This window comes from Apis florea, unplaced genomic scaffold (assembly GCF_048593485.1).
Source record: "Apis florea isolate Af1SG1 unplaced genomic scaffold, ASM4859348v1 contig_2492_pilon, whole genome shotgun sequence".
Classification (NCBI taxonomy): Eukaryota; Metazoa; Arthropoda; class Insecta; order Hymenoptera; family Apidae; genus Apis; species Apis florea.
Genome location: NW_028256593.1, coordinates 5,696,843 through 5,719,396, shown reverse-complemented (window position 1 = coordinate 5,719,396; position 22,554 = coordinate 5,696,843). Strand labels below are relative to the sequence as shown.

The 22,554-nt window shown below is 18.8% G+C and overlaps 3 protein-coding genes and 1 non-coding gene across 7 annotated transcripts; 2 read left to right on the top strand and 2 right to left on the bottom strand.

The window, feature by feature from the left end:
* The first annotated feature begins 613 nt into the window (after nucleotides 1-613).
* Ubc2 (ubiquitin conjugating enzyme 2) lies at nucleotides 614-6,264 on the top strand. Of its 2 annotated transcripts, none has more exons than XM_086905684.1 (7): nucleotides 614-895; nucleotides 1,794-1,917; nucleotides 2,076-2,210; nucleotides 2,291-2,341; nucleotides 2,475-2,607; nucleotides 3,210-3,357; nucleotides 3,467-6,264. In XM_086905684.1, exons 3-7 carry the CDS (start codon nucleotides 2,080-2,082, stop codon nucleotides 3,562-3,564), a joined length of 561 nt encoding a protein of 186 aa, XP_086761810.1. In that variant the 5' UTR covers nucleotides 614-895; nucleotides 1,794-1,917; nucleotides 2,076-2,079; the 3' UTR covers nucleotides 3,565-6,264. The 2 variants fall into 2 exon arrangements, with proteins under 2 accessions (XP_086761810.1, XP_086761811.1); XM_086905685.1 differs by having other exon boundaries at nucleotides 635-895; nucleotides 1,881-1,917; nucleotides 3,467-5,839.
* Nucleotides 6,265-8,623: 2,359 nt separating this feature from the next.
* Nucleotides 8,624-13,991, bottom strand: LOC100869554 (CD63 antigen). 2 transcript variants are annotated; one of them, XM_086905683.1, is made up of 7 exons: nucleotides 13,867-13,991; nucleotides 13,677-13,752; nucleotides 12,645-12,833; nucleotides 12,286-12,456; nucleotides 11,590-11,811; nucleotides 11,195-11,256; nucleotides 8,624-9,256 (listed from the first exon to the last, which is right to left on the bottom strand). In XM_086905683.1, the coding sequence occupies exons 2-7, from the start codon at nucleotides 13,737-13,739 to the stop codon at nucleotides 9,238-9,240; spliced, it is 726 nt and encodes a 241-aa protein (XP_086761809.1). In that variant the 5' UTR covers nucleotides 13,740-13,752; nucleotides 13,867-13,991; the 3' UTR covers nucleotides 8,624-9,237. The 2 variants fall into 2 exon arrangements, with proteins under 2 accessions (XP_086761809.1, XP_003695432.1); XM_003695384.4 differs by having other exon boundaries at nucleotides 13,677-13,970.
* A 2,276-nt stretch (nucleotides 13,992-16,267) lies between these two features.
* LOC100869790 (CD63 antigen) lies at nucleotides 16,268-20,983 on the top strand. 2 transcript variants are annotated; one of them, XM_003695385.4, is made up of 5 exons: nucleotides 16,268-16,578; nucleotides 18,791-18,979; nucleotides 19,356-19,526; nucleotides 19,728-19,949; nucleotides 20,144-20,983. In XM_003695385.4, exons 1-5 carry the CDS (start codon nucleotides 16,501-16,503, stop codon nucleotides 20,207-20,209), a joined length of 726 nt encoding a protein of 241 aa, XP_003695433.1. In that variant the 5' UTR covers nucleotides 16,268-16,500; the 3' UTR covers nucleotides 20,210-20,983. The 2 variants fall into 2 exon arrangements, with proteins under 2 accessions (XP_003695433.1, XP_086761808.1); XM_086905682.1 differs by lacking the exon at nucleotides 18,791-18,979 and having other exon boundaries at nucleotides 16,309-16,578.
* TRNAS-UGA (transfer RNA serine (anticodon UGA)) lies at nucleotides 17,765-17,846 on the bottom strand. Its single transcript has one exon. It is a non-coding gene; the product is annotated as a tRNA-Ser (tRNA).
* Nucleotides 20,984-22,554: the final 1,571 nt, after the last annotated feature.

Here is a 22,554-nt window from a genome sequence, read left to right as displayed (position 1 = left end):
AATAAAAAATAATTTCGTCATAAATATATGTATATAAATATAATCCATATAAATATTTCGATTTTTGGATGTCGATATATCGATTGTTCATTGTTTTGAATATGAATTTTGAAATATAATTATATCATTTATAAAGAAAAAAGAAATAAAATTACAAAATTCTTATGATTTGATATATTGAATAATTAATTAAATTATATAATATTTTTTTTTAAATTGTAAAATAATGATAAAGAAGTAATTTTAAAAAAATTTGTATATTTCTAATTTTTAAGTACGAATAAATTCAAAAATTATTTAAGTACATATACATAAATTAAATTATTTATATTATTTATATAAATATTCTTAAATAATAACATTTTAACTTTTTTATATCATTTTATTCTTTTATCAATTATATATAAATAATGTGTTAAATATATAATATATTATTAAGCAAAAATCTTAATTTTATAAACTAATGTAACTTAACCTAATAAAGAAAAGCGAAAATGAATATTAGGGAATTTATTGGTAATAATTGGTATTACACATATATATACATGTATATATATATATTTCTAAATAGTAATCATAGCTACAGTGCATCCATCTACGAGCGTCGGCTACCGATGTCCGCCGCGGCGGCGACAGAGTCAACATCCGGCGACGCAGAGATGCGCACGTTTCGGCGCTCGCCGAGGGAAAAGGGACGCCGCGATCGTGACTTTGGGACATGAGAGCGACAATGAAGCCCACCAGCCTACACAGCAGCACCTGAGGAGCACGTTCGCTTCCAGCAGTACGTTTTACAAGGAATTCGGCCGGTTTACTTAGGATTTACCTAGGTTTCGGTCTTTGGTCCTAAAGTTTATTCTGAAACGATCGAAAGGCTACCTTTTCTACCAACGAGGTAACACACCTCTTCCTTTGAATCGTGAATGGTTCTATGATTCTCTTTTTTAAATAGAAATTATTAATAATTACTGTACGATCTTTCGTTGTCTAATTATTGAATTCTTTTATTCATATGCGAATATATATTTAAAAAATCTTATAAATTAAATTAGTTATGAATACAAGTTAATAAATATATTTTTACTTATTCTATAAAACTTTATATTTATATAGATTTGTATATATGACAATTATTTTTCAGATTTTTATTTAAGAATTATATCTACATATTTTATTAATATTATTAAAATTTAATTAATTCTTTTTTTATATTTTATTTTTAAAATATAATTTAAATTAAAAAAATCATTTTATTTAATTTTTTTTTATTGAAATTGTTTAATTATTCATTTAATGTTTGTTTATGTATAGTAGAATTCAGAAATATATAATTTATTTAGTTTGTATATTGAATTTGTTTCATTTTGATTTTAAGTAGTTATTTTGATTTATATAATTTAATTTTTATTCTTTCAATAAAAATTCAAAAATAAGTATGTATTCAAAAGTAAACCTCATAAATCCATTTTATAATATATAATATTATTAATTAATTTTATATACTATAATTTTATACATTATGATATTATTATTTAATTTTAAAATTTTATATATTTCAAAAACTCTTTAATTTTATTCATAATTATATTTTATATATATATGTTTATAATTTATATTTTTTATAATTTCTATTTGAATTTTTATGTAAATTTATCAATATAATATATTTTTAGTTAACCTTAGCATAATCTATTATACATTTGTTAATTAATGCATATTTTTATATTATAAAAATAAATTGTATTAAAATATCTTCTTATATATAATTTTCTTATATTTTATTCAAATTTTAGGTAAAAATTATTCATTCCTTAATTTTTGGTGAAGATAGACTATCGTTACTATCGTACTAAAAGTATTTCTATTTTATGTATATTGAGTGAAGAGATTCTCAATATCCATAGTTAAGAACACAAGGTTTGTTCAATTATTTAATTCATAATTTGTTTACTTATTTATTATTTATTTTTAATAAAGATAATGATAAATATTTTATTAAAAAAATTTTTTTTCGTACTATTTTATTTTTTGAAAAAATACATTATATTATTTATAACAGAAATAAATTATTTTAGAGCCATGTCATCAGGCGCAGGTTCCAGTGGAACTGGCCGGGGGCGTGGTTCATCACTGGCAGACAATAAGCCAGAGAGCAAAGAAGCGAAGCCTAATCCAAAGATGTCAAAAGCTTTAGGAACATCCGCCAAAAGGTAGCACATCCATCATCCAAAATTAAAAAGACTCTGCCATGGAGACTTAACAAGAGCTTAAACTAATCTTCTTGTCGCAGGATACAAAAAGAATTGGCAGAAATCACATTAGACCCACCACCAAATTGCAGGTTTGATTTTTTCTTTTTAATTTTTATTCTAATACTTTTGTTATTTTAAAATAATTTGTACAAAAATTAAAATCTGATTTTTGTTATTTAAAATTATTGAATAATCTATATAACTTTAGTATTTATCTTATAGTGCAGGACCTAAGGGAGACAATTTATATGAATGGGTATCAACAATACTTGGCCCTCCTGGTTCAGTTTATGAAGGAGGAGTATTTTTTTTAGATATACATTTTTCTCCAGAATATCCTTTTAAACCTCCAAAGGTATGTCTATAATATTATTAATTATGAATTATTCAACAATTAATTAATTAATTTTGCAAATTAAATTATTTATTATTTTTTATTCTTTTTTCATTAAATTTATTGGAAAGGAATTAATATATAAATATTATTATTATTATTATCATTATCATCATCATCATCACCATCATCATCATGATTATTATATGAAATTAAATTTTAATAATTATTTATTTATTAATATATAATAATATAACTTTAAATTATAATTCATTAGAACTAAATGAATAGAAATAATTTTAAAAGAAGAAAAAGCGATAATTTATATTTAAAATATTTTGTGTTTCAATAATAGATATTACATTTAATTTATAAAGACAATGTGAAAATGCAAAATATATATAAAACAACATATACAAAAGATATTTTTATTTTGAATAAAATCTTCATAATTTTTCTTTTCAAAAGTTATATTATATAATAGAATAAAAAAATTATTTGTTATGAATTTTTTAATATTTTTTTTTTAATGATTTATTTAACAAGTAATTATTCTAAAAGTTTTGAAAAAACATATTATGAAATTGTTAGTATATAATTAATCACTAATACAATGTTTTTAGGTTACATTCCGGACACGAATCTATCATTGTAATATCAACAGTCAGGGTGTAATTTGTTTAGATATATTAAAAGATAATTGGTCTCCTGCATTAACTATCTCAAAGGTTCTATTATCTATTTGTTCTCTCTTAACAGACTGTAATCCAGGTAAAATCTAAATGTTATATATATTTATTAAATATATATATATAATTATGTTCAATAAATATATTATATAATATAGGAAAATTAATAAATTAATTGTTATATATTTTAGCGGATCCTTTAGTAGGAAGTATAGCAACACAGTATCTACAAAATAGAGAAGAGCACGATCGCATAGCACGGCTTTGGACTAAGCGTTATGCCACATGAATAACTTTTTGAAAAAAAGTTGACTTCCTTGTTCCTTCAAAACGAACTTAAGGAAAACTGTTTAACTACATTAAAATTTTGATTATTCGGACTGATCAGTTATTCTTAATAAATTAATCAAATTTCTTCGAATATTATTTATAAGTTTATATTTGTTTAATATAGTAATATTTCTCTATATTATAATTAAAATTATTTACATTTTTTTCTAATCAATTTATAGTATCAATTATTTGATCGATATTATTTTCCTTTATGTTTTTACATACATATATATTTTAATAGATAAATTATGTACAGATACATATATATTTTTTTTCATTATTTATAATCGCTTTCATGAACCAATATTATGTATTATAATAAAATTAATGAGAAGTTATATTAACAAAAATTAAAACTTCGTTTATTCGAAGAAATATCTAAAAAATTTTTTATAATCTTTGAAATTTCAATTTATAGTTATGTTATGAAATACGATAACAAATGATCATTCGAATAATCATAATTTAAATTTTTTGCACCTTCGAAAAATTATCGTATGTATATGTGTATCTATCGAAGGATTGCTATAAAGAAAGACTCTTTAAGATCGTCGATACGATCATTGTGATGTGCTTTTATATCGAGTATGTAAATGTGCCTAAGATGAATGAATGTGCGTGCATGAGCTACCTTACTACTTTCGTTTTCACCCTGCAGCTCTTAAATATCTTCCAGAATGTATTCTTATGAATACAAACAATCTCAATATTAGTCTCAAACTAATTTTTTCTATTACAGATATTTATCTTGTGAAAAAATTTTTGGAAAAAAAATTACAAGATATTACTTTTTTAATTTACATAAAATATTTATATCAATTTAATAAATTTTTACGATAGAATTATATATTCTTTTAAGAAATGAATTGTTATAAAATAATATATTTGATATTAATATTGATAATTGCTATTAGTAATGTAATATATTAAATCCAAGAAAAAGTAAGTTTTTTATTGTAAATTATAAATCTATTATTAATAGATGATTAATGATATATCTTTTTTTCAAACTGCTCAGGATTTTTTTCAAAGATTATTCAATGATGTCTTCCAAAAATAGAAGTGATTTATTTTTCAAAGAACAACGGACTGAAATTTCGAATTTGTGTAATATTTATTATTTTTATAATAATGAATATTTCTTTCTTCAAATTTTCGTAAATATATAGCTTAAGGGTGAAAAGATGAAAGTAAAGGCTTCTCTACGTTTTCTTTTTTTCTCGTTTCTTCTGTTCATTTGCTCGTTTTAAAAATTTGCGATGAGATAGTATTTAAATTGGTATGTCCATTAAAAATACCGAATAATAATATTGATAGGTTAGGCAACATTATGAACAATACAAATAATCTGACTTGTATGAAATTAGGCTGGTAGAGATATCTTAAGGGTCCCTTTAAAATTTTAGATTTTTTTTATATCAGTTTTATGTATAATATAACTTACAAAATCTTATTATGTAAAATTAATTCATTGAAATTAAATGTGATTTACATGTATTTTATTAAAATAAGAAAAGAAACATGTTTTTTCAAGATTATTATAAATTTTAATTTATTCCGTTATATTTATTTGATAAAAATAATGATCATATAAAATAAAATTAATTTTGATCAATCTATTATAAGTTTAGTTTAGTAAAAATAAATTTAAGATGTCTCTTTCAAAATTATGTTTTAATCGGGCCCATACTTAAATTGCTGTAACTGTAAATAAAAATAATTTTCTCTATGTTAATGACAAAAAATCATAGTTCTTAAATTTTTGTCAATTATATTAACAAATAATTTAAAAAAAAAATAATATCTTTGTAAAATTTCTTTTATATAATAGAAAACAAATGAATTACATAAATTGAAACATATTTTGTATCAATTAATTATTAGTTTTGCTAACAAATAAATTAGCATAAAAATCTTTCAGTTATTAATGTCTCACAAATGAAATTAATGATAGTAAAAATTCGAAAAAATTAAGAATTTGTAGAAACTGAGCACTTATTATTTTAATTAACTTCAATCATTAATTATTGTACAGTTTATGTCGCGCAAAGATATTTTCTTTATTTGATTGAAATTACTATCGTTGAGATTCTTGTAAATATATTCTGTGAGGTTCTTAATAAAATGATCTATAGATGATCTTTTGGACCCCTGAAATTGTATATAGATCGTACGTAGAAATGTTCTTTTGTAATTAAATGTTAAAAAAAGTAAAAACATTTTTAATGAAACGTGTTTTATCATAAAAATAATGTAAAGGAAATTGTTTAAACGATTCTTTCAATCAGTCAAAGAATTTTGAAGAGGAAAGATTTTAATAATTTTCAAAATATTTTAAATAAATTTAAATAACTTTCTAACTTTTATAAAATAAAAATATAATAATGAAATTTAAAAGTGTTAATAATTGATTAAATCATCAGTTTAAAAAAATTATGACATAAAAGATCGTTTAAATGGATTCCTGCTCCATTTTTCCCTGCGAATTTCATTTTTTTATTTTTATTTTTTTTTATTTTTTTATTTTTTTTTTTTTTTTTCAACAAATAGTTGTAAGACATTATAAGAGAGCATCCTATATGATTATTGAATGTTAGTCTACTAATCTTATAAGTGAATATAAAACAAAATAAAAAAAAAAGTAAATTTGGTCGTATAGAATTGTTATTAATCTCTTTTTATTTTTTAAATTTCCTCTAAGATAATATTTTTTCTTTGGAAAAAATGAAATATAAATAAGTTTTTTTTGAAAATATAAAATATAACTAACTAATATATGCTTATGATAAATGTAATTTTACTTTAATGATTATAAATTAATGGAAATAATGGTTAAAATTGAGAATACAAATATAATGCTTATTTAATATATATTTTATTTATATAGATAAAAGCTATATGAACAAGATGTGCTAAAGTGATCAACTCTTAAAAAAAATATTAGTAATATATTAATTAAGGAATTAAATTACAAGTAGAAAAATATTATAATTAAATGCGATTAAATGCCACAAAAAACAATTATTTACTTCTCATTTAATACTGATTTCGTTTTTTTCTTTATTACATTATTATCAGTCTTTTCTTTCTATCAGCCAATTATTTAAAGTAACATTTAAATGTTACGTTTTCATTACATACAAATTATGAATTACAATTCTTTCTATGAAATTGATAGATCAAATATTACCATTAAATGAGAACATTTCTTATCAAGTAAAATCTTAATATTATAACATCTAATATATCATTATTGTGTAAAATTTAATATAATTAAAAATCAAATGCTTATATATATATTGAAATTAATTTAACATGAATATTCTAAAAACCTACACATTTATACAACTTAATATTATAGATTAAAGTCTTATTATATTCAAGGGAAAAATAAAAAATTGTAAAAATTAAAAATTTTTAAAACAGATACATTACAAACCATAAAAATATTTTAAATAATTTATATAATATTTAATTTATGTTTAAAATGTAAACAATTTAAAAAATAAGATTACTAAATAAAAAGTTGAAATAAAAAATAAAATAAAATATTGCAAATAATTGCCACATATTGAATGATTATAGGAACAAACTTAAATTTTTAACTAAAGCAATTCGTAATTAAATTAAGATGATTTATATTATTGCAAAAAATTAGGCACACTTTAATGCTTTAATATTATCTATTGAGAAATATTTTTCTCCGCTTGTGGTTTTTCATTATTTTAAATTCATTGAAACCTCGCTTATTTTTTAACATATTCTTTTCGAATCATGATTGTCTCGATGATTAATTATAATTTATATGATAACATATAAATAAATTTTTTTACTTTCATTTATAAGATAAATTTGTAATTTCTTTTTAACAAATGATTTGATTAGTCATTATTAGTTACGAGTAACCTAAATTTAAATCATTTGATTAAATAATTATATCAATTAAAAAATTTGTGAGTAACTAAGATATAAAATAAAAAATATATATAATAATTATAAAAATAATAACTTATACTGTTATTATTTAAAAAAAGATATTCAAAATGATTTATTAAATATTAAAATATTATTAATATTAACATTAATTATTGTATACACATATAATAAAATAATAAATAATTTAATTATTTTTAATTCGGTTAAATAATTATTTTTTACATTTTAAATTTTATTCTTTCTATTTATCAAAATATGCGAGATTTCAAAAGAAAAAAACAATTATAGTTACAATTGCAATAATTATAGTAGAATTCGTTAAATCGACGCAATGCCATAAATTTGCAATTTTATTTCATAAATTTTTTAATATTTCTGGAAGCTGTTATATAAATAATAAAAATCATTTATCGTCGCAAATTTGTTTAGCATTCGTATTAAATTATATATGTTGAATTCTTTTAATTCTTTCAAGTAGAAATTAAAACTTTGGTCCCAATATATAACTACTTATAAAATTATAATGCAATAACACGATACAAAATTAAAATACATTTTATAAATTTATGTATTTCTTATTTAATACTATTTGTGAAAAATATAATTTTGTATAAGTTAAAAATATTTTTTCTTTGATTAATATTGAAATTATGCGAATTATACATCATGTATATAAATATAATTATTAAAATTAATTTTTATAAGATTGTTTGAAGAGTTAAATGTAATTTATGAAAAAATTTTGTTCTTTTAGAATTTTAAGAATTTATTAACAAAAATAAATTTTATTTTATTGTGATAAATGTTTAAATTAATTTGAGAGCTGGATAAAGATTATTATTATTTTAAAACTAAAGATAATTATAATAGTATTATAATAATTGTAACAAAATTGTAACTATTTCTTTTAATTCAGTTTGTTTTTAATTTGTACATATATTTGTACATATTATTTATTCTTTTATCTATCTATGTAATTTCATAATTATCATTTAATTCTTAAAAGCACAATTACTTTTTTTAATTAACTAAATTAATTAATTAAATTAATACAAATATATTTATATAAATAATACTTATTTTTTTCAATATTTTTATTTTGTTTTATTATTAATGTTTAGTATAAAATATTAGCAGAAATAATTATAAAAAATAAAATATTACTTATTACTTATTTAAGAAACTTATTATTTTAATTATTGAAGTAATTAAATTAATAAAATTGAAAACAAAATATTTATCCAGCTCTAAGTATATGCAGAAAATGTATGTTTTACAAATATAATAGTTGAAATCAATTTCAGATTTGAAATTAAAATTTGAAAGACGATTTTGTTTTCAAGTTTTTCAAATTTGTTTCAAGAAAGGATTTTGGATTGCAACAAACATCAAGTCAAATATATAGTGATCTTTCTATCTCTTTTTCATATGTTTTCATGCCATAAGTTTTAATTTCAGAAACAGTATAGTTTAAGAAAAAGATATTTGGTTTCAACCATTTGGCAGATAATGGCAGTACATAGAATTATATTCTCCAATAATTTTCTTTTTTCTTAATCTAGACTGCAGATAAATATTGATTAATCTACAGCCATATTCTAAATAAATGGTCTTGCGACGACTCTAGAATTATTCTCTTAATGAATGCACGACGAATAATATTTAGTTATAATGCCTCCTATTCGGTGTTGAATCAGTGCGCTGCAGTCTCGCTGGAAGTAGAAATTAATTAAGTCTTCTGTAATAATACGCAATTTCTAATAAATTATATTGAATATCTCACATAGCAAAGCAAAAAGATACATCTACGCTTTCCAAAAGAGGGATTTTAATCATTTATTGAAAAAATTCTGATTTTTAATTCTAAAATAACGAAAAAATTTTTAATAGAGATGTAAAGATATAAAAATATAACATATTTATTTATATTTATATAAATTACAAATTAATATTCATATTAATAACTATAAATTAAGAAAATTGAATTATATTTCAAACTCATACATGTCATTATATAATTATTTCATTTTAAAAATAAAAAAAATATTACATTAATGAAAGATGTTTAAAAGAGGAGTAAAAAAATATTTAATATTTTTCATATAAAATTATATTATTGTATATTTTTTTTAATAATTGAATTTTTAATAGTTTAATTTGACATCCACATGTACAGGAAAGCGTAGTTTTTAATTTTTAAAGAAATATACATTTAGTATTAATAAAACACAGCTGTTTATTAACAATATTGAACTTGTAGAAGATAAATTATTTCATATTTAAAATGGAACTATCTTCAAAATTTACAACTGTGTAATCATATAATTTTATTTACTGGTTGTAATCTTAATTTATTGTATTAACATTATGTAAACTTTGTATAAACAATAGAACGCTTTTTTATTTTTTTACATAAATAGAAATTTTCTTAAATTATTTTTTTTATGATAATAATTCATATATTATTTTTAAATAATAATGATTTAAATAATTAAAAGACATCATGGTATAAATATCAAATTAAAAAAAGTAGATAAAAAAAAGAAAATTCACATAAATTAAAATGGTTATTATAAATATATCATAAATATTAATTTTATTTTATTTGATAATTTAACCATAATGCCTTTTAATTTTTTATTCAAATATAACTTTTCAATTAAAAGTTATATTGTTTTTATATTTCATCTTTGTTTTATATTTTGTTTTAAAAAATTATATTTATAATATATTTATAAAATATAATAAAAAATACCATACAAAAATTGAAGAAGTTATGATATTAAATTATTTTTCAGAATTGCAAAAAAATTATTTAATAAAAAACAAAAACTATTTGACATTAAATAATTAATATTTTTAATAATTACGCACAAAATTGTATTTAAAGTCAAATAGAAAGTAACATACACTATTATTCATAATTACGTTTCGCAACTATGAATAAAAGTAAAGACTATGAATAAATATATTATGACAAACATATTAATAATTATGTATTTAACATTGAAATCTTAACATAAATATATTATTTTTGGTTTTTAATTGAATCTGCATGTGCAGGTTATAAACAAAGTACAAAATATTCTTTTTAATTAGCATAGAATAAAAATGATCAGTCTTAAAGAAACAGTCATAAAATATGATACTGCACAAAAATATTTGTTGCATATATCAAAATTTTGGTTTTAAAAATGAATGCATTTGTTTAAAAACCAAATAAATTATAATTCTACTTTTACTACCACCATTATTAGTATTAATAATAATAATGATCATAATAATAATTATAATAATGAAATAATAAATGGTTATTTACATATATATTAAATATAAAACATTTAATGCTAGTAAAGCATTAATTATTTTGCATAAAAGCAACTTTTTATATATTATTTTGTGCAGTATAATAAAAAATATATATAACGTGCTTTGTGCAATACTCTGTTACATAAAGAAGAACAGAAAGAATATATTGTGTGTGTGCGCGCGCGCGCGCGCGTGTGTATGTATATGAAAATATACATACATATAATATGAAAATATATACACATATATATAAGAATACATAAGAGTGAAAGAAAGATAGCATATTCTGAAGTTTGGGTGCAATTTTTAGGCATTAAAATTGGAGATATCTGTCTGCTTACACAGTTTCATATTCACGGCGAATTGAACGTGCCAGACAACATGCAAAGATCACACCAATTAACTGAAATAAAAAAAATTTATTATATTTCTATTATTTAAACATTTAAATTCATTAATATTATTTTCATTTAACAAAATTTATATAATAATAACAAATAAAAAATATACGAACAATATTAAATTACATATAAATTATTGTACATGATATAAAATAAAAAGTATTATATTTTGATTATTATTTCATGAATATGCTGTTTTTAATAAATATTTCTAGAAAATTATTTTTTTAGTATTAATTTAATAAAAATATTTAATTACTTATATATTTAATACATATTTAAAATTATATAATATTTGAAAATATTTCAAATCAAAAGAAACAAATAAAAATTACCTGAATAACAGCAATACCGATGCCTACACCACCCAAAATCAAAGCATTATGCTCAATAGCAGACTGAAAATTGTTCATACAACCATTTGAATGTATATGAATTGAATTTGAATCACATTTACTTCCTTCTGGTACTTCTTTACAACAAGAGCTTGGTACAATATTATCTGAGAATCCAACATGAGCCCAATCTGTTGCACCAATCATTCCACAACATTGTAACTAAAATTTAATATTTAAAGTATATATTTATTAAAATTAAATCTATAAATATTTCTAATTTATTATAATGAATTTTTAATTAAAATAATTTAATTATATATAAATAATAAATATAAATTTTTTGTAAATATTTTAAATTAACATTCATATTTTTTAATATTAATAAATATTTTATACTAATAATATTAATTTTATTATTATATATATATATATAATATATATATATATATATATATACATATATATATTATTAAAAATATATGAAAAACTATTAAAAAGTTAATTTTATGAAAATTTAAATAATTTAAATTATATATATATAAATATATAATGTAAATAATGTATAATTATTAATATAAAAATATTAAGATATATGAGACATATAATTATTTGTGAATATGAGATTATTATATTTCAATATATTTATTTTTTTTATATTTCATTAATAAATAAGTTTAACTAATATATACTTACATCATGTTGCATAATATCCCAAGATCTATGAATATCATTATTGGTTGAATATTCTTCCATAGTAGTATTTAATCGATTTTCTACCATTGTACGTACATCTCCACGCATCATATAACCAGCAATCCCAGCACCAAGTTCAAGTGCAAAGATTAAAAGGAGTAATACAGAAAACTGCATTAAAAAAGTTTATATTATATTATTATATTATATCATTTTATTTTTTTATTATTAAAAATAACAATTCTTTTAAATTGAAATGAATTTAATTTTGCTTGAAAATTTAAATTTATTATAATTAAGTAATTAAAAAATGTTCTGATATGAAAAAAATTATTACATAAATAATAAATGATTATTACCGTTATTATCATACAATGATTTTCTTTGACTGCACCACAACAACCAAAGAATGACACAATAAATACAATAACACCTACTACAATTATCAATATTGGTGCTGCAAAGAACCAACTGTCCATAAAATTATTATAACCACTATAAACCACTAGAATCACAGTACCAACAGCAATAAATACAATTCCAGTTATCTGTAATCAAAACAATTTGACAATTATTTTCAATGATATAATAATAAAAAAATATTTAAAAAAATAATAAAACATTCATAATGAGAAACTTTACTAATGATAGTAAACAAAATAATAAATATTTGAAAATATTTGAAAATATATTTATTTAATTTTTATTGTAATATATTAATAAATTATTTTTTTTATCTATAATTATTAAATATCATAGATTTATTATAATACAAATTTAATAACATTAAATTAATAATAATCTAATTGAATTAATAAATACAAGAATAATTTATCTTTAATATAATAATTTATTTTACATATATTGAAATTATACAAATATATACAAATAATAAATATTTAATGTTTTAGCAATTTTTGCATTAAAACAAATAATAAGATATATTTCATATATTTAAAAAACATAAATTCGAAGGAAAAATTAATTGTATTTGATAAAAATTTTTAATTATTTTTTTTGTAATATATTTTTATATGTTTTTATGTTTTGTTTTAAGATAAATATATTTTGTATTCATATCAATATTGAAACTGTTGATTAAAAATTTAAATTTCGCAATAAAATTAAATAATAATTTGCACGTAATCTGCATATTTCTAGAATTAAATGTAAATAATAAATATAAAAATAAGATAGTTCAACGACAATTATTGTATGTACTGTATATTATGTATTATAATCATTCTAAATTATTAAAAAAATTTCAAATAAAATTAAAATCGTTATTTTATTTCTTTTTAATTTACTTAAAATTGTAATAACAATATTAGAATTAATATCAAATACAATCAAAGCTTATGGAAGTCGCGAGAAAAACATGGAGTACTTACTGCGAATATTAAGTTGAAAAGAAACGTCAGGTATTTGATACAAGCCATTCCACCGGACACCATTTTTTATTGTTCACTGATTTCGAGAAAAACAAACTTGAATAAATCGTATAAAAATGATATATATTAATATAGATAGACAATAGAATTGTGTGTATTCTTTATAGAATTAAATTGATATCCTACATACAATTTAAACAGTTCGACAGTTCAGCAAGGAATAGTCATATTTTCATTAGTTTACCCTGGCTGACTTGGATGCGTGCGCACCTTCCCGGTAATTTTCTCAGAACCGACTATATTTTTCATAGAGCCCTATGAATTTCTAATTTTATCTTTTTAGCATTTTTAATAAAAATAATTATATAACTAAATATTAAGGCATAAAATATTATTTATTAATTAAAATTATATTATAAATATGTAGCATCATTATAATAAAATATAATATATCGTATTTTAAGATAAATAAAATATTAAATATTTACAAATCAAATATTGATTATTAATATTGATATTGATATTATTATTGATATTATTGATATTGATTATTGAAATATTGATTTAATTTCAATTATAATCGATCATATTGAATTATGTAATTATGAAATATTCATATGCAATATTATTATCGCGGAATAATATCAAATTTGAAGTCTTTAATGACTTAAAAAAAATGCTTTATAAATGCAAGATGTAAATCATATTCTAGCTTTATATATATATATATATATTTTAATAATATAATATAATATGAATAATATATTGCACAATAATATGCAAGTAATGAAATAAACAAATTATTATTATATAATTATTATTATATTATTATTATTATATTTTATTATATAAATATGTATGTTTGATATATGTATATAAAATTATTTATATACATATATATATTTTTTATTATTTTTTATTTACAAATAAAATTATTTCCTTAATAAATAAATTATTAATTGATAATTTTGTAATTAATTTTATGATTTTGTAAATTTTTTATGATTCTTAAATCTTACTGTTTTTTTATTTTATTATTCGTTCAATTCATTTTTTTAGAGAATTAAATAATATTAATAATATTTATCTAAAATATGAGACATCCTTAAGAATATATGCGATACTATTTCATTAGTTACGTCTTTATCAATATACGAAAATAAGCAAAAATGAAATTTTATTATTGATTTACTTTTTCTTTATTATTCATAATATTTGATTGATAACTGTATTCTCTCTTTATCTTTGTCTCTTCTTCCCTCTTGTTTTCTTTCTCATATGTATATATGTAATATTATATACATATATATCTGTAATATATTGCATGTGTATATATTTTTTCCATGATAATCTGTACAATATCGAATTTTTAATGAAAAAAAATTTTTTTTTATAATATTTCTTTTTATTATAAGAATATTTTTCAAAAGAATACAGAAATATAATATATGTATATAAACATATATTGTAGATTGTAGATAATCAGAAAAAAAATAATTTGAATTAAGATTAATAATAAAAATATCGTATTTCTTTGAGCTTATGAGAATTTTTGTCCGAAAGATAAATATAATATTTATATAATAATTTAAAAAAAAATTTTAATACAATAGTATAAAATATTTGATAATCTAATAATAAAATAATATATCAATTAATAATTTTCATTATATTTACACAATATTTCATTTATGTACATATATATACATAATATATGTACATATATTATATACAAGTATATAATAAGTAATATTTAAAATATATATATAAATATAAATATATATATATAAATTAAATTTTTTTATACATATATAAACATTATAAATAAATAATATTTAATATTATTATTATTTTTTATATTAATTATATGTATATTATATATAAATAACGTTTTAAAAAAGTATAACATTTTATTAATTATTAATATTTTGTAAGAAAGATGTTTAGGATATTCTTAGATGCCTTTAAAAACACGTAAAATTCTTTAAACTTTTTTATATTGTTTGGTCTTCAAATGAATGAATAATGAATAAATATTAATTATCATATTATATTTTTATATTTTATATTATATTAATTTTAACAATTTTTTAATATATATATATATATATAATTAGTAAACTATTTTTAAAATCTCTTAACATTGATTCTTAATATTATTATTCTATTTTAAAAATAATTAAGTAAACAATAAATATGTAAGTTGCAACTTATATCGGTTCCAATTTGATGTTATATTTATGGATTTAACGAATTGAAATAATATTGATTGTTGATCTTGATTTATCAATTTTTTATTGTTCTGAATTTTATTTAAATTTTATTTAATTTAAATTAATAAACTTAGAATTTAAATGTTACGTTACTGATAATGAAATATTAATATTTTAAATTAATAATAAAATTTGAATTCAAAATATATAATTGAATATGAAACATATGAAATGTATGAGTACAAACAAAAGTTTTTATTTATTGAATCAATTTTCGTGAATGCTAACTTAAGCAACAATAGTTTTATTTGTAAGATGTTTTTACTCATAAGAAATAATAAATATCAATATAATAGTTATATAAAAAAAAATGTATAGATTTATAAAAAAAATTTGCGGTTGGTAACCTTTGAAGTTTCGTAACCTTGGTTGAGAGTATTACAATTGCGCATGCGCTTGAACACGCAGCCACGCGATAACTGTCTAAAAGTAGTGAATCATTGTTGCAATGTTGTTAGTAAGTTTGTGCGCCTTTTTTTAATCTTGATAAAATAAAAAAAGAAAAAATTGTTATTACTATAATTAATAAAGAAGATTAATTCTAAGAAAAAATGGTCAACGCTATGAAATTATCTCTTGGTTCACGATGTGTCAAATATCTGATGTTTATCTTCAATCTATTCTTCGTTGTGAGTAATTTTTATTTTTTTTATTAATAACTCTTAGTTATTTTGGATACTCTAATAAATTTATTAGTGTTAATTTTCGTATTTGATTTTTTGAAAAATTTAAAGATAATAAATCATTTCGTATAATGTATAAATAATGAAATATTCTTTTAATTTGTTATGAATCGTAATAAAAGTGCAGCACGGTTCAAAAAGTTATAATTAGACAATTTTATATAATTTTATTTGCTTTTTATTTGTTAAATTATAAAAATCATACTAATATGATAATCTGATATATTGTTATGTTATTCTTTTTATAAATTACTCTAGTTAATAACGCAAAAAATATTAATTTCATACTAACCTAAGTATAACCTAAATATCGATAGAAATATCGATATAGTAATTTACAAAAACTACCAATCAATATCAGTGAAATAATCTAAATATTATAATATAATTATTATTTAAATTATTATTTAAAAATGTAAAACTAATAGTTTATTATAAAATTTAGTTTATAAATATTTGTCATAGTGATTCGTTTAATGACATTGCGTATCATTCAGATTTTACTTATCTTAAGTTTAACTTTTATTCTTAAGCTATATATATATATATATATATCAAAATAAATATGTTGTATGTTGTAACAAAATTATAATATGGATATGTAAAAATTAACGAAATATTTTTAACTCTTTTATTTTAAATTATATTTTATATTCTAATAAAAAAAAATTGGAAAATGGACAAAATATATCTATAAATAAATAAATATAAATATATTTAAATATATATAATAAAAATATTGTAATATTTTGCTATTTTCAATAACTTTATTATATAATGATTTAATTAATCAATTTTTAAAATTAATATAAGATATAATAATAAAAGTAAAAATATATTTGAATATTTTAAAATTTTTTTTTATTAAATATTTTATTAAAAACATTAAATATTCATTAAAATTACTTGTTTTAAATGATAAAAATTTGGATAAAATTATAAACTTTAATAATAATTATAATAAAGTATTATTAATTAAGTTTCCAATATATTCACTGATTATAATAAATTATTTATAAAATTTAGATATGTTATAATAAAATTAATTTAAAATAATATCGAAAACTTTTCTAAGTTTGTTCGATTAAAAATTCTAAAAATTGCTTTCTTATAAAAATAAAAAAAAATATTCCGCTGCGGACAGGATTCGAACCTGCGCGGGTAGAACCCAATGGATTTCAAGTCCATCTCCTTAACCGCTCGGACACCGCAGCATTTAAAACCAGGGTTTATTGTATAAGAATAAGAACTGTATATATATTGAAAAAGTAAATATTTTAATTTTATATTTTGTATATGATTTTTTCTGATCAATTTCTTTCAATACTAAAGAAAATGAAATTTATACATTAGAAAATTGACATCAGTTAATTATATTTGAACAAATAAATTAATCTGATGTATATTTGCTTTTGATATATATTTTATAAAATAAAATTTATATTTATATAATATTTTATGTAACTATTTTTAATATGATTATTGTTATTTAAAAAAAATAATTGTCATATATGTATTAAGTAATTTCAATGTAAAAAATCATAATATAATCAATGTAAAAATATGTATATATATATATATGTATATATGTATATATATTTAATATATATACATAATTAAAAAGAATTTGTAAATATCTGTAATTTATAAAAGTTGTTCTCATTTTTGTAAATCATGGCTTCATATTAGCCTTGTTTCTCTTCTCAGTAATTGGATATAATAGAACTTTTAATCTGATTTTCTATTGATTCAATTTACAGTGTAAACAGATCTAAATAATTGATTCAATAAATGCTTAAATCGAATCACTGACAATATCACACGCAATAAATAAACATAAATAATCAGATTGCGAATATTTATGCAAATTTATATTTTTAATTTAATTAAAGATTTGTTTTATTTTCTAAGTTATAAATATTTAATTTTAATTACTTTATCGATTATATTTAATTGATTATATTATTCTCGTATATTTATTATATTTTTGATAAATAATGATAAAAAGAAACTGAGAATTTAAGACTAAAGTATTTTAGAAAAAATTATTAATTTTAAAAATATTATTACTGTATTATTATTATAATATTTTTTAAAATTTAAGTTGCAATTAATTCAAGATAAAAAAATATTATATACAAAATATTGTTATTTTCAGATCACCGGTATAATTTTATTATCCATTGGAATTGTGATTCATGGAATTTATCATAATTATCAACATTTCTTGGATAATAAATTTTTATCAGTTCCTTCTTTATTGATTGCAATCGGTGCAATTATTTTTTTTATTGCCTTTTTCGGATGTTGCGGTGCTGTACGCGAGAATTATTGCATGATAATTACGGTAATTTTTAATATTAATAATATAAAAATTTTTGATAATATTATTTATTACTTTATAAAATTTCCAGTACAATTTCAAAATATAATAAATCATGGATAAGATTACAATGAATAATTTCAGTTGAATCAAATAAGAACTATTTTGCCTTTATTTCAATATTGTATATTGTTATTTTACAGAAATATATTATCAATGTTTTTTTCTTCATTTACTTTATTATACAAAACTGATTAATAAAATATTTTATTGATCACAAATCAGATTAATTTAATAATACTTTTTTTCACTTATATTACAGTGAAATAAATATTATGATGGAATATTATAAAATATAATATTTGTATAACTTTTAATTTATTTAATTTCTTAATTCTAGTTTGCATCGTTATTGGTCATCGTTTTTATTTTGGAACTCTCGGGTGGTATATCAGGATATGTTTTGAGAGCTAGAACATCGTCGATTATTCAAAATAAAATGAAAGATACAATGAAGATATATACTGATAATAAAGAAATAGCATATGTTTGGGATAAACTTCAACAAGATGTAAAATATTTTTCTCCTTTTATTTTTGATAAGTTTTTTTATTTATTTATTTATACTTTATAATTTATATCAATTATTTCTGAATTTAAATAATAAATAAATTTGATAAATTTAATTTTTAAATATTTAGAAAAATTAAAATGAAATTATAGATATATTTAAAATAAAATTAAATTATCACAGAAATATTATTTATTTTAGTTCAATTGTTGTGGAACAAAAAACGCAAGCGATTGGATGAATATTCTATCTGCACTTCCGCTTTCATGTTGTAACATTGAAATGGGGGCTATAGGATCGGTAAATTGTACTCTTGGATCTCCGAAATTGCATTCTCAAGGTTGTTATTCTGAGTTTCTTTCTTTCATTAACTCTCATGCTCTGCAACTTGGTGGTGTTGCCATTGGAATTGCTTTCGTTCAGGTAATTAATATACGTGTAAATTAAAAATAAAACATAAAAAATAATTATAAGAAATTGAATATAGATTATAATAATATAAAGAAACAAAAATTATATAATTTTTGCAATATAAACTTAGTAAAAGATATTCATATTCATAAAAAAAAAAAAAACCAAAATTTTAGTTATTACAATCAAATTGTTATTCATTTCAGGCAATAGGAATCTGGTTTTCAGTTTTCTTAGCGCGATCGATTAGAAATAGTTATGAGACTGTATAACATTTTTCAAAGGTTTGAAAATATATTACATATGATATTTTAAATTGAAAGTTAATTGTAAACAAAAATGTTATTATAATTACGATTTCATTTTAAAAAAATTTTTATTATAATGGTAAATATATTTTATTTTCAAAACTATCAAATCAAGAAATAATTAAATAAAATTAATAAATATTATGTTACAATGTATATATGAATAATAAATATTTAAATTCTTTCTTTGTTTTAAATTATAGTGGAAAATATTTAAGATTATAATGACTTCGAATGATTCGAATAATTTATCTTTTAATTACATTTGTTGTAATAAATGTTATAATTAAATTTAACAATTTTTGAACACATTTTGAAAAAATAAATTTAATAAATTTAATAAATAAGAATGATCAATGTATGGTATGCATTTAATAAGAAGTCTTATGGAATGGTACGAATGGAAACGATACAATGAAAAGAAGATATGTTTTTTTTATAAAGAGGATGAATACGAAAAAATATTGATTGATTGAATTTTTTCTAGATTATGTTCTTCTTTGTATGGAATTATTTAAATTGTATCTTGAATATTTTCCAACATTATTATTGGAAATAATAACAAAGACTTTAGAATATTTTTCAATGATATACTCTATACATATAATACTTCCAATAAAAAATAATAATATTAAAGTTATAAACTTCGTATAAAGTAATTTATATTTGAATAAAAAATAAAAATATTATATATTCAAATGTATTAAAATTTAAACGTAATAAAGAAATATAAAACAATTTTTCATGTTTATTAAAAAACCAAATTTTTTTATATTATTATTATTATATTTCTCTCTCTTTTTTTTCTTTCATATATAATAATATTTATGCAATTATAGTTTAAAAGTTGATTGATATATTTAATAAAAAAAAATAATATAATAATAATAATATATAAAATATATTTTAATAACAATCTAATTATATCTTTTGTTTTATGCAATAATACAACGTGTCTTAAAATTACATTGCATAAAATAAAAAATATAATTAGATTAGATTATATGCTCTGAAATTATTAAAATGATTTTATACTAGTAATTTATACTAATATTTTATTTGTACTAGATTTTATACTAATATTTTATCACATTTTATCATATAATAATCGTATTTTTTTTTTAACGATTTTAAACGATTTTTTATTTCACGATTTCATAAATTAACGATTTTATAAATCGTCATTATAAATATCGTTTTGTTAAGAAAATACCGATTGCATAATTACCGCGCAGAAAAATAATTGCCTGAAAATCGTCAGTCTGAAAGCTACTCGGTAATCAGTTTTGAATTAAAGTCATTTTGATTAATATTTTTTCATTTTAATCTTATTTCTCATGAATAGTTTCTATTTCATTTTTTAAGTGTAAGTCAAATTGAATTAAAATGATCGATAAAATTGAAATATTATATTTTGTGATTTATATAATATAATACAAGAATAAATTAACGATCATATCGTTATTTTGACACGTTTATTATTACATATACTTCTTATTTTTTTTATAAATTGCAGATAATTTTCAATTCATTGTATTCCATTATTTCTATTATCATTTATTCATTTAATTCATTTCATTGTACGAGTGAAATAATCATCATTTTAATCAATGCTCTTTTACATACCATCTTGATAAATTCGTTTATAATTTTGATTAAAAGAAAACTGGCATTATTTTAAGCAAGGAAAAAAAAAATTCTTTCCTTGATTCGAAATAGAATCTGCCACGGGTCATAATAGTTTTCAGCGTATGAATAATGAACGTGTGCTGAATTACCTACACGATACATAGTACGCATGAGTCATATTCTGTGTTTTCACGCATGGGCGTAGTGACCGGTCGATGTGCCAGTGGTCGACTATTTTACAATCTTTTTACGCTAAATATCATATGATGTATGCGATCATTGTATGCGATCAATATCTGTATTATTTATTTATAAATAATTTTAAATTAAATAAATTTTTGGTTCTAAATTTTATACAATATATAATAATTGTAGAAATAAAAATCCTTTCTTATTTCTTTTTATTTCTTACCATTATATTTATATATATTTATATAAAAATTTTTTTCCTCCCTGCTTAAAATTTGTAAAATTTATGAAGAATAGATTTATATTTTTAAATATAATATAGATTTATTCGTAAAATATTTTTTTGATCTTTGAGAAACTAATATTTTATTTTAAAATATTTTTTATTTAAAATCATTTTTAAAGATATCGGATATATTTATCAAGAAAATATTTTAACATCCTTTAAAAAAGGAAGGATTTTACTTAATTTAATTATTATTTATTTTTTC

Coding starts and splice junctions, on each gene's coding strand:
- LOC100869790 (XM_003695385.4), top strand. CDS start 16,501: ATGGTCAACGCTATGAAATTATCTCTTGGTTCACGATGTGTCAAATAT. Junction 16,579..18,790: donor TCTTCAATCTATTCTTCGTT/GTGAGTAATTTT, acceptor TGTTATTTTCAG/ATCACCGGTATAATTTTATT. Junction 19,950..20,143: donor TTGGAATTGCTTTCGTTCAG/GTAATTAATATA, acceptor TATTCATTTCAG/GCAATAGGAATCTGGTTTTC.
- LOC100869554 (XM_086905683.1), bottom strand. CDS start 13,739: ATGGTGTCCGGTGGAATGGCTTGTATCAAATACCTGACGTTTCTTTTC. Junction 12,834..13,676: donor TTTTCAACTTAATATTCGCA/GTAAGTACTCCA, acceptor TTTTGATTACAG/ATAACTGGAATTGTATTTAT. Junction 12,457..12,644: donor ATCATTGTATGATAATAACG/GTAATAATCATT, acceptor TTTTTAATGCAG/TTTTCTGTATTACTCCTTTT.
- Ubc2 (XM_086905684.1), top strand. CDS start 2,080: ATGTCATCAGGCGCAGGTTCCAGTGGAACTGGCCGGGGGCGTGGTTCA. Junction 2,342..2,474: donor GACCCACCACCAAATTGCAG/GTTTGATTTTTT, acceptor TTTATCTTATAG/TGCAGGACCTAAGGGAGACA. Junction 3,358..3,466: donor CTTAACAGACTGTAATCCAG/GTAAAATCTAAA, acceptor TATATATTTTAG/CGGATCCTTTAGTAGGAAGT.